The 13,269-nt window shown below is 33.8% G+C and overlaps 1 protein-coding gene and 1 pseudogene across 1 annotated transcript; both read left to right on the top strand.

Moving 5' to 3' along the window:
* Positions 1-738: 738 nt before the first annotated feature.
* LOC134244095 (uncharacterized) lies at positions 739-3,870 on the top strand. Its single transcript, XM_062726373.1, has 2 exons — positions 739-830; positions 957-3,870. Exon 2 carries the CDS (start codon positions 958-960, stop codon positions 2,995-2,997), a length of 2,040 nt encoding a protein of 679 aa, XP_062582357.1. The 5' UTR covers positions 739-830; position 957; the 3' UTR covers positions 2,998-3,870.
* Positions 3,871-7,626: 3,756 nt separating this feature from the next.
* On the top strand, positions 7,627-11,385 carry LOC134244083 (sphingolipid delta(4)-desaturase/C4-monooxygenase DES2-like; annotated as a pseudogene).
* The last annotated feature ends 1,884 nt before the right edge of the window (positions 11,386-13,269 follow it).

Below are 13,269 nucleotides of genomic sequence, written 5' to 3'. Positions count from 1 at the left end.
GTTTTTGACTGAAGAATATCTCTATAAGACAATCTCGTTGACAGTTACAAAAATGATTATGGTAAAAAAAATGTCCAAAGAAGTAAAATATAAGGTCATTATAAGAGAGCCTTACTATTGCGGATCACAGGGACCAGTATCACAACTTAGCTTGGTTTTACGTGATCACTATATATTCCTCTTTTCTATTAGCTTTTTAGGTCATCTGGAGAAACTCAAGTGGCTTATTGTAATCCATATGGAATACATTGGAAATGTGAACTAGAAGAATAATTTATGAAAAACATTAAAAATAATATTTGACCTAGGGTTATATATTCGGGGAGTTGGGGTCCCGTCCACAAGTACCTGTGTATAAAAGTATATTATTATACTGTAAAATTACATATTTTCGTGCTGTCAAATTTCGTGGTTATAAAAAAAACTCTTGGATCGTGGGGATTTGAACTCGTGGATGAAGAATTGCTTAGTAGTAATGAATGTAACATTTTACATTTCGTGGTGGATATGAATTCGTGGGTCTATTCATATTTCGAAAACAAGGAAAATTAACCTCCCACGGAAATTTGTGATTTCACAGTACATTAAAGCCACAGGGACAACGTCTGATTTTATTTCTGCGACTCTGAAGATTTCCATTCTCTCTTTCATCGACCCAACTACATGCGTATACGTGTACTAAAAATCATCTATATCTCTTAGTCTACGAACGTAATAATTATTATAATGCTAAAAAGAAAACGAAACGAGGTTTTACGGGTATTTCCCTTTAAATAACGTACAGTCCGCCATTTGCAGAGAGAATATCAGATACCCTAACAGTGTTACATGTATGTATCTATTAGTCATGTTTTTTTAAGAATCTAAAACAGATATATTGAATTTCCAAAAAGAAAAAGATACAAAATTATGACTTTACTTTCTATAATGTAGACAATACTTATTTACACTGACAGAATGGATCACATTCCCCGTCTATCAGAGGTCCTGTATGTTGGTCTGTGTCGTAAGATAGGGACACCAACAGAAGTGGCCATCAGAAGGGATGTGAAGGACATGGATGAGATGATAAAGAAACCTATTTATAGACATAGAGGAAGTATTGTGATGGATAGTGGTAGTTATAGAGAGGGATTTAGGTTGAGATCATCTGACCGGCATAAAATGTTCTGGCTTTGCAAATATAAACTAATAACTGACATTTCCCAGTCTCGGTTTTATAATAACACAAAACATATCATTTTACTTATGGAAGATTCTGATACACCGCCAGGATTTGTCAAACTACGCCTCCTGACACCAGTGCAGATATCATGCCTTGTTCTCTTTAATGGCGGGGCTTATTTATCTAGTCGTCTCTGGAGAGAAAAAGATTTTCAGGACAGGATTGAGAAAGGTTCCTACTCTGAAAATGTTAGAATCCATGGTCCTTGTAGTAGTGGTTTCCTTTATGGCCTTCTTGAATTCGATGAAGCTTATTGTTTAGCTACTTTTCCTTGGTCTAAACTATTAGGACGTTGGGTTGAAAGATGTCAAAGGCATACCTGGCCGCCGGTACCTGTGTTAGAAAAAATCCTTAAAAATGATTGTCACTGTGTGCCTATTGGTAGTAAAGTTGGTGTGATATCTAACGATCTGGAATGGAGATTATCATTTTCTCAAGCCGAGCAACAACTGGTGTGTACCATGAATCATACACAATTTCTATGTTATGGACTCCTGAAAATATTTCTGAAGGAAGTTATCAATTGTGGGGATGATAAATTACTGTGTTCATATTACATGAAGACCACAATGTTCTGGATGATGCAATCAGGACAAATTGAATGGCGCCCGAACAACTTACTGGATTGTTTTTGGAGGTGTTTTAAATATCTTCTTCATTGTGTTTATTGTGGAGACTTTCCTAACTTTTTTATTCCACAGAACAACATGTTCATAAACAAAATTGTTGATGATGCACGTGGATCTCTTGTAGAACAACTTTATCAGTATTACAGAATGGGCATGCCCTGTTTACTGCTGAGTCCGACTCTCAGATCGTTCCTAGAACCAGCCCTCTGTACCCTGTCCTTTGTGTTATCCGCTGCTGAGGGAGAATTTATGAGTGCTGCAGAATTAGATAAATGTGGCATAACTGAATTGTGTAATTTAAGTTTTACTGCTAAACAAAAATGGGCATCTTATCTTTATTTAAAATCAGTCACAACTCTCTCGCGGTTATCAATTTCACCACACCAGTTGTTAACATTACAATTCTGTACTGCTGAGACTCTTGTTTCTTCAGCGTTCATGATGGTAAACAGTGCGTCATGTTGTACACATAGAAATATCTATAACTTAGATATAATTATTTGTGGCATGTTGAAAATGGCATCAAAATTAGGTCCTGTGTTCTTTTTACTTTATCTAGCATTGTATTATTATAGAACATGGAGATTTGTTAAAACACTTCATATCACATATATCACTCAACAAAGACTATCGCAGGCATTTGTTATATATAATATTGATACTATTGATAGGCAAAGATACAATGAAGCTGTAGGTAATCTACCTTTGTCTCGAAGAATGAAGATAGCTTGGGTGGAGAATGTGTGTTTATTTGAAAATATCCCCTGTATTGAAGAATTATATTTAGAACAGTTTTTGAGTCAACAAAATGGAAATTCACTCTTATTTGTATCACCGTTTGTAATGGTAGAGATGTTGTTGGTGTTATCTCACCATAGACTGGGTAATAGATCTCAGTGTTTACAGTCACTGACAGACCTACAGACACTGCTGATCTATGATGACGGGACATATGTGCCTTTATACACCAGAGACATATCTTGGCAGCTACTAGGAATCTGTCAACATGGTTTGGGAGACTTACACGGGGCTTTAGAGTCTTTTGAAGAGTCGCTCAGACAGGAATCATTCAATGAAATAAAAGAAGCTACATATATTAGAATAAAATGTGTTAAACAACAATTACATAGAAATGATAGCTGACAGCTGAAGATACCGTATCTAAAAAAAAAAATAAGTTAAATGTGGTGGTTAATTTGGGATTAATTTGTTGACCCACCAGCCTCCTTAATTTAAAAAGTAATGAAAATTATCTCCACTCTATATAACATTTACTTTTAATCTTGTACTTCCTTTTACAAGTTTGACTATTCTGAAGGATTATAAATATACCTAATTTTGAGATTGGTTAAAGGAACTCAAAACAAATAATGTTTTAAAAAAACCTTCATGCTTTTCGTATAATTTGAGGATAAAATAACCCAACTCACATAATGTTGTTAGCACGTGAAAAGTATATGTACTAGTAGGATATTATTATTTGCAAAAATATTACAACAGTACTGTCTTATTGAATTTATCTACAAAATCTTAACTGTGTTACACCTTTTTCATTTTAAAATCTTTCATAAAGACTTAATCGTAAGTTATATAATCTGGTGTCATAGTCTGCTTTTAAATAAAAGTAGACTGAAGAAGGATATGGAAATAACGAACAGTATTCAATCTCAACGTCCATTAAACAATATACAAAATAAGAGCAGAGCAAACACGGACCTCCGAAACATCAGAGGTGGGATCAGGTGCCATGGAGGAGTGAGCATCCCCTGAATATCTTTATATTAATAATATATTCATATTCGACATTAGATTGAAGCATGTCTTCGAAGAAATTAGAAAATTTCAAAACTTCAATAGCTTTGATAAATATCTACATCAAGTGAAGATTTTCATTTATTTTTTTTTCTTCTGAAAAACCACTCTCTGTTATCATTCTGTTTACTTGTAAGAACCCGTTTTTCAAAGCCACCTGTATGAAAGACTTTTTAAGTAACTGACTTAATTATACAAACTATTATGTACATATCAATTATAATACAGTTCTTAACGAACATTTAATGATATTAATTATGTCTAGTTATATGTATATCTATTTCTATTTATGATAAAATGACATTGTTTTAATTTAGAATGTCTTTGTATATTTATTTGGACTAAATGGCTTAATAACGACTGTAATACCCCGGTAATCAAATATTCAGGGGTATAAAACTATTTACCTATCCATCTGGATGTCTCTTTGTCCACAAAAATTTTAACCATAACTTTTAATTGGATAAAGCGATGGCTTTTCTATTTCAGATGTGTGTTTCTTGTAATTGTTATTTGGTACCAACACAATTTTGACCTTGACCTTGGAAGTTTGGACCAAGTTTTGCAACTTATTACCAAACCTTGACAATAACTTTTGATCAAATTGTCTTAAGGAATATTTACTTAAAAGTCTATTCATTATGACAAGACCTTTCCTTGGGTATAAATATATTTCGATATATTTAAGGTTAAATTAAAAAATGAAAAGTTTGAAGGTGAAAAATTACTGAATAGATTTAGATAAATCGTTTCAAGCAATTTCCAGTTCAAAGATATGTACACTTTTTCTTTATAGATGGAGAAAATATTCAACAGGGTCAATTTTCAAAGTGTTAAGGTCGTTAAACTGAAGCTGTAGAAAAAAAAAGCTCCATATATATATTTTAAGACGTTTCGTATCATTTTGCAATGTTCTTAAACACCTCAGGTTCAATATTCAACGTTGTTAAATTGCATTTTTCAAAACAATGAAGCTGTAGGTAATTTCATTTGTCTCGGAGAATGAAAAAAGTGTGGGTAGACAATGCTTTCTTATTTAAAAATGTCCCCTGAATTAAATAATTATATCTAGAACAAAATATGAGTCAACAGCATGAAATGGCAATCCTAAATTTATCCCCGTTTACAATAGTGAAGACGTTGTCAGTGTTATTTCACTATAGACCTGATAAAATATCTCAGTGTTTACAGTAACTGACATACGAGGGGCATTTAGAAATTAATGAATATTAAATAATAAAAACTATTTAACATAGTTTTTCAGGAAAATAGATTGAAAAAAATAAAAATTTAATTAATTTTCTACAAAATGTGAATAAATTAAATTTTTTTAAATAACGCGAACGCTAGATCTTGACATATGACGTAAACGACGTCTGCGACACTATAGCACGACATAATGGCAAGTAAAGTTCCTGATCATTTAGAGCAAAGGGCATACTGTAAAGCAAGGGCGCTTCTCGGTTATAACCCAACAGAAATTAAAGCCGATTTGAACAAAGTTTATGGACCTTCTGCTCTATCCTATCCAACTGTTTTGAGATGGGTACGTCGATTTCAAGACGGTCGGCAGACGCTTGCAGATGACCCTCGTAGTGGAAGACCTGCAACTGCCATCACCAAAAATGAAATTGACACTGTGAAACAGATCATTGCAACTGATGCAAGATACACCGTTAATGACATTTCATCTTTCAATGGGATCAATTCGTCAGCAGTGTTTGAAATATTAAAACACAGACTAATGTTGAAAAAAGTGTGTGCTCGATGGGTCCCCCATATTCTGACAAATGAGCAGAAGAGGGTACGGGTAGAAATTTGTCGACAGTTATTAGAAAAATATGAACATTGCGATTTCAGGCGTTTAAACGAAATTGTAACTGGTGACGAAACGTGGATTTTCTTTTTCGAACCAGAAATAAAGCGAAATAATAAAGTTTGGGTGACTGACGTCAAGGACAGGCCACAAATTGCACGTCGTAGCCGCACAGTGCGGAAGGTTATGTACGCTATTTTCTTTGATTCGAAGGGACCCGTCGTACAAATTCCTGTCCCAGAGTCTACCAGTGTCACTGCTAAATTCTACAAAGAAAAAGTGTTAACCAAAGTTGTGTTACATTATGAAGAGACCCGCCCTCGCACTGGAACCCGTGGCATACATTTACTCCATGACAACGCACCAGCCCATAAAGCCTCGATTGTTACCGAATATTTGACAGAGATGAACATTAAAACTTTACCGCATCCTCCATACAGCCCTGATCTATCCCCATGTGACTTTTGGCTGAATCCACTCATCAAGGATGCCTTAAGAGGACGACGATTTGAAAGCCGCCAGGCTGTAGGCAGTGCCCTATACCAGTGTCTGAAGGGTATCCCTAAATCGGCCTATAAATCGGCTTTTCAGAAATGGATTCAAAGACTGAAAAAATGTGTAGAAGTTAAAGGAGAATATTTTGAAGGACTGTGATAAGCTGAATCTGTGATATTTTTGTTGAATAAAATACAGCGAATAAATATTCATTACTTTTCAAATACCCCTCGTACCTACAGACACTGGTGCTCTATGATTATGGGACATGTGTGACTTACATTTAAGAGATCTATCCTGGCAGATACTAGGAATCTGTCAGCATGTTGTGGCAGACTTACACGGGGCATTACGATCTTATGAAGAGTCGCTTAGACAGTGTCCGTTCCACAAAATAAAAATAGCTACAGATCTTAGAATAAAATGTGTTACCGGTAAACAACAATTACAGAGAAATGTACACATGTAACAATATGTATCGTAATTTAAAGAGTTATAGATCAGGAAGCGATATTTGAGTAAAAAAATACTGTAAGAAATACAGTTAGAATTCTAAGGAAAATAGAAAAAAATAATTCTCCCATCTATACCAGCTGTAGCTTACAGAGTGACATGCGATGTTCTCATTCAAATCTTCATGTGCTGGTTATTGAAAGATTCAAACTGGGCCACAATATTCATTCTAGCGTACTGTTTCGGGGATGTCTTAAATCATTCATTAGGCAGTGCTATTCACGAGATTGTAGGCCTTTCAACTGCCGCTAGGGTTCGCTGTTATGAACGATAACTCATTGCTGAAACTTGTTTAGAGCAAGTCCGAGGTATCTAACTGTTTATACGGAAGTCAGTTTTTAGCATTTTCCCAAGTGTTTCTTTGCTGTCAATAGAATCCAGTGGTTTTAAAATTTAACACTAATGTTAAACTTATTTACTATCTAGTTGCGGACACCGTTTAAATAGATATAAGTAAACTTTTTAATTAAAATAAAAAGTGAAATCTATCCTCCTTCTTAGTTCTAACCTGATTAAATGTTTATATTCGGTCGTTCTTCTTCTTGCTAGGTAACACAAATAAGATAATAAATCGTTGCATTTACTTGTAAAAATATATACATTTATATAGGAAGCGCAAAAGTGCGCACAAATAAAACATGTCATTATATTTTCTTTCTCATAACAATCGTCAAAGAGAGTTAAAAATATTGAATAAAGTCTGTTCCCCATTCATTTGACCCTGTTATTACAGGAAGAGTGAAGACATTCTCCTTCTTTTCGTCAACGCTTTTGTGTACAAAACAATGTAAGGAACCCTTTTGTGTATATAACAATACCAATGCTGAAGTAGCCTAGCTATATGTAAATCCTATAAACGATAACTCATAAATCGGCAGTTAGTTGGTCATTTTTCACACATGATTTACCTGTCCTTAAAACAACACAACATCGTACAATTCAATTATAAATGATTAAACTTTTTAGTGATTTAATTAAATATATGCATAAGTTATTCTCTTTTTTGATAATTTCATGCATAATTAAATTTTTTTTTACTATATGTGCAACTTGAAAAATTAGTTGAAAGGCCTAGAAATTGGTCATAATCTGGCCTTTGGACACAGTCGACTGTCGACCTACCGACTTCTTGCAATTTACCAAATGTAGCTCCAATGGCTATAAGCTATAAGAAGTATCATGCTGACCATCACCGATACTTAGGGGAAGAAAACCAGGATGTAGATATTCCTACGCGGCTGGAGAGTTTCTTATTCCGCCACCCAATCACCAAAATATTGTGGCTTATTACCCATCCGATCATACATGCCATCCGACCCTTCTACAAGAGTCCGAAACCTCTGACGGGGTGTGAAATTATCAAGTGAACACTATTTGTCAATGGCCTTCAACGGATTCATCCTGTATTTTTTCGGCATTAAATCTTTGACCTACTTGTTTTCAGGAACGTTAATGGCGCTTGGATTCTATCCTCGATTTAATATAATAGGTTTTAATTTATATTTTATAACAAGTTTTACACATTCCTTCAACAAACTTTGCCAAAAAAGTGAAGATATGTCAAATAAGTCAAGATAAAAATTACACATTTTTCAACTGAAAATTGAAAATTTTGGTCAATATTTAAAAATCAACATCAATGACCTCAACTTTTTCTTTCATTATTTTAAAGTACTCGATACTTGTGACTGATCATGCTGATCTGCACTTAAGTCTTAAAAAGATTGATTTCAGAAAATGTTTATTGCCTATTTTCTTTTTAAATACCCCAAAATATGTAACTTTTTTGTGCAAAAAGGTCACACAATAATTTTCGCGCATTATTTTGCAAGATTGGTTCAATGATAAATATTACTCAAACTATTTTACATAAAATATAATCAAAATTATTGCCAGTATTACATCTAATTTAATATGATAAAGGTTAAAGTAATTAACCAGAGTTAAAATTTAAGTGCAAAAAGGTCAACTTAATTGTACCGTAGATCAGTAAGATGCACACTGACCCCCTATTTTCTCTGCGATTTTGAGTCACACTATATGAGTACTTATTCAAAATATAACTCTCAAAAAATCCTTGATTTAATTAAGGATAAATAACACAAACAAACTTTTTTTCAGAAATCAGCATTATTTCTCATATATTTACATTTAAATTGACAACCTGAATAATGCTTACCAAGTAGAGTGGGAGAATTTTATAAGCTTTTGTCATAAAGTTAAAAAATTGTGCAAAATTTTGTATGGAATTATATAGAAGGCAAAATAAAATCTCAAATCTAAGCACCAAGGAAAACCTACGATTTCTTTATATTTCAGGGATTTATTATTTATGTCATTACAAATTAAAATCAGTCAAAAAATATATATCAACCCGCGCATCCATTTTTTTGTTTGTGGTAAGTACCCCTAACAAATTTCCCGATTGACATACCTTAATGAGGCTGGGGGGTGGCAGCCATTTTCAAACTATTTCTATCTCCTTTAAAAGAAGAGCTCCATATAAAGATATAGAAAATGGTCAAATTTTGAAAATAATTTTTTAAAAATATTTCTTTGCCATATGATAGCTGACAGCTTAAGATATCATATCTAAAAATTAAGTTAAATCTGTTGGTTAATTTTGTGATTGATTTATTGACCCCCCAGCCTCCTTAAGCAGCCAATGGTCATTTTAGGCAACATTTTCATGTAATAGTATAAGCACCATGTGAGAGGTTTTGAAGTCAAGGGGAGTTACCAGAATTATATGCTTTTGCAAAAGTTGTTTTTTTTTTCTCATTAGATTTCCAGGGAACAAGTTTTTTAATGATTCTTTTAGAGAAATTTTCTAAAAGTTTTTTGAAATTAAAAATTCTTAAAATTCTTTGTTATAATTAATAAATACATTTCACTGTGCATTAGGATTGAAATTTAATACAATTATAAATAGACACTTTTTATGCATGAGTATATGCTATATCACTTCCTCTTTTACAAAAAACAAAAAACCATTTGACATATTTTTGTGCCAGAAGCCGAACATAGGAAATATAACTAAGTAATAAAAATTCAAGTTATTGATATACAATGGACTTAAGTGGACTCAATTTGTGTCTAGAACAGTTGCCATACTACGAGCAATTGTGCAATTTAGTGTAAAGCCCATTAGGTGATTCAACTAAAAACCCTTAACATTTGTTGGTAATCAATATTGAAAAAAAGCAGTTATAAATTCATGAAATTATGAAAAGGTATATTTAATTCACTTATTTTGTTTCAATATAAATAATGTGGAATATTTACAGCAAAGTGTCTGTCAGTACTGACAAATTTTTTGTCAATTGTTATGAAAACAACTGCTTGTGTGTATTATAGGTATCCTTGATACCTGAATAGTGAATACCATAGCATTAAAAAAAAGAAGCCACTGGATATTGTTATCAAAACACTAAGAGTTTAACATTTGACGCTGTGAACTATAGGAATCTCTCACCTGTATACCATAGCATACTAATTAGAAACCAGAGGAAATGGGTATCAAAACACTGGAAGATACACCATTACAACAGTGTATTTTATGTATCCCAGACACCTGCACTCTTAAGCTAACTAAATACTCTTTTTAATTCAAAATTTAGGTAAATCTCATCATTTCCTTTTCCTGGTCAGTAAATTTACCTTAGAAAAATCGTGTTTTTAAATGAAAATTCAATGATTAAAAAATAAAGAGAAAAAAAAATTTAAATATTGAAAAAAGGCATATATGAATAGTTTTCTAGAATAAGATACACTTTACATTTCCTTTAGTTTCAAGAAAGTTTTGTTTTTTTTTACTTAAAAACAATTCTTATGATCTAAAATCAAGTTGACATTATAGCTTACAGAGGCATTGAAATAAAATTTTGTTATCTGAAAAGCATTTTTCATTAAAATTTATTAAAATTACTATGCTTAGTATGTTATTTAAAAAGTATAAAGCTTAATCATATTATATATACCTTTGTATATATAAAATAAGATGACACAGACCCTAAATATTTATGAGGTTGACTCTTGTCTAAGAGGGCACCTGTTAGCTAAAAATTTGATCTGCCAAACATTTTTTTAGAACTTTCAAGGGGGGGGCTTTACAAACTGTAAGCAAGTCAACTTTGATGAGGGAAAAAGGTGTTTATTATCGCATTCGCATCTTCAGACTCTCAAATTTTAATGGTTCATCATATAAAGGCACTAAACCAAATTTCGATTTTTAATTTCAAGAATTACAATACGTAAGACTAAGTAATTTTATTACAGAGAAAATAGTTACTATACATACCCCGTTTTCGAAGTGTTCAGTCTGAAGAGTTGGTTGTTCTAACAGGAAAAAAACTTGGCCTGCCTCCTAATTCGTCTCTTCTCGTTCTCGGGATAGTTACTAGGGTACTTGTCCGTAGACAAGTAGGTGCTGACACCTTCCATGGTTGGAGGTAGAATGGCAACTGGCAGACATCTTACAGATATCGCGATTCAAGCATTGAAGCCATAGCCGGAACCTATCTTACAGTAAAATCCGGAACCAATATTATGATTTTAAGGTTCCGGCCGGAACGCGAAATATCCGGAACGTTTATTATGCGACACCGGGCATTTCATTTCCGAACATTATTTGTCCCACGGCAAACAGGCGACAACGTCTTCCTATGGCCCGCTCAATTTCATTCTGTTTAACGTTGGTTACCATATTGAACACCACGATTTCCCCTATATTCCGCATACTCGTCTTCCAGAAGTGAGAAAAATCGCGGCGGAATATTATGACCACCCCTACCATACATCCTGGGTCAAGGTCTTGGGACTTTGTGTTTGACCTTTAGATGGGACACCATGCCCGAGAGGTGGGGTACAGAAAGGTCGATGTCAAAGAGGAATAATTATATGTACGAGGGGTGATCAGAAAGTTCGCAAAGTAATTCTCTATCCACCTAACTACAGTTCTGACAAGAATGAAATTTGTCACAAACATAGCCCTAAACATTTGCTTTATGCAGTATGAGTCATGTTGAAATATGCGTCATAATTATGACGTCATGATGTTAAAATGACGTCAATATAGAGGCGACTGTGACGAAAATGGATGAGTCAATCGTAATTGAACAAAGAAGTATTATAAAAATTTTATGTAAAACATTTTATTGAGGGAAGGGAGACGGTGAAAGATGATGATAGATCTGGGTGCCCGCTGAACGTAAGTACCGAGATAAACATGTCTGAGGTTGAACAATATGTAATCAAAGATCGAAGAGTTACGTTTAGGGAAATAGCTAATGATCTTAGCATGACTTATGGAACAGTTCAAAAGATTTTAACGAATAAGCTTAACGTGCGGCGAGTTTGTGCGAGATGGGTCCCTCGCCTCCTTTTGCCAGAGCAAATGAGGGTGAGAGTGAATGCGTGCCGGTCCTACATTGGTAGATATGAAAGAGAACAAAATTATTTCATGAATAGAATCATCACATGTGATGAAACTTGGGTACATTTCTATGAGCCAGAAAATAAACAACAAAGTTGAATTTGGAAGCATCCTTCCTCGCCATCACCAATAAAAGCACGCGTAACCAAGTCAGCAGGGAAGGTTATGCTCATAGTTTTCTGTGACATCAACGGTATAATTTTAAATCACATGGTACCACCCAAAACTTCAGTTACTGGGGACTTCTATGCACGGGTTATCAAATCAGATTTGATGAGAGCAGTAAAGAGAAAGCGCCCAGATCTGATAAGATCTGGATTCATTCTGCACCATGATAACGCACCTAGCCATAAAAGTCAGGTTTTGATGGACACCATGAAAACACTGGGTATATTTGTGACTTCTGGCTATTTCCAGTTTTGAATGATAACCTACGGGGAGAAAAATATGAGTCCCGGGAAAATCTCGGTACTGCTGTGAACAAGGTGCTAAGCGTCCTGTCACGTGATAGCTTGGATCATGTGTTTCGCGCATGGGCAGACCGATGGGAAAAGTGCATAAAAGCTAGAGGGGCCTACTTTGAAAAAGAATAAACTCAAAATCTCACTTTGAAAAATATTTTAAAAGTTATTCAATTAGTTTGCGAACTTTTTGATCACCCCTCGTACATGTAATTATGCGAGTGTGACGTGTACGATTGCATATTATGTAAAGACATACATTATTGTATATGTGAAAACGAATATTATTGCATATAAGAGCAAAAATAATGAACGATGAATGTCAAATTCGTATTTTCCGTTCCTTAGATAACTGTATAGCGTGTATCTTTTGTAAGTCTTTGGTTTTTTGTCTGTTATTTGAAGTTTGTTGGTTATGACTGTTGTGTGGTTTTGTGGACAATTCTTTCATATTCTATTTCAAAAATTTGTTTATAAATATATAAATAACACATATTGTTATGCAATTGCATGTTATATACCTTATTTTTTGACAAACTTGAGAGCTGTTCAATAAATAATGCCCTGGGCTCTATGACACACAACATAGAAATGTATGACATAAAGCTTGACTAATTCTCATGAGTGAATCTTTAATCATGAATCAATAACAGTTCATGTGACCATTTTCAACATATGATTTCACTGTGAGAAGCTGGAAAACAAGGGCTATTCGAGACACTGCATTATCAAAAATGAATGGTAAGGAATCTGTAAAGTAGAGTGAAATTAAACGCTTTTATGAAAGCTGTTGTAAAATTCGTTAATATTCCAAAAGAAATATTCACCGAACTATGTGGCAATTACAGCAACCAAATTATGTCTGTTTTATAGACACATGAGCA

Source organism: Saccostrea cucullata, unplaced genomic scaffold (genome assembly GCF_032062105.1).
Source record: "Saccostrea cucullata isolate Sc308-1 unplaced genomic scaffold, CSIRO_AGI_Scuc_v1 ctg769, whole genome shotgun sequence".
Taxonomy (NCBI): domain Eukaryota; kingdom Metazoa; phylum Mollusca; class Bivalvia; order Ostreida; family Ostreidae; genus Saccostrea; species Saccostrea cuccullata.
Note: the sequence above shows the minus strand (reverse complement) of the source record. Positions and strands in the feature narration are given on the sequence as shown.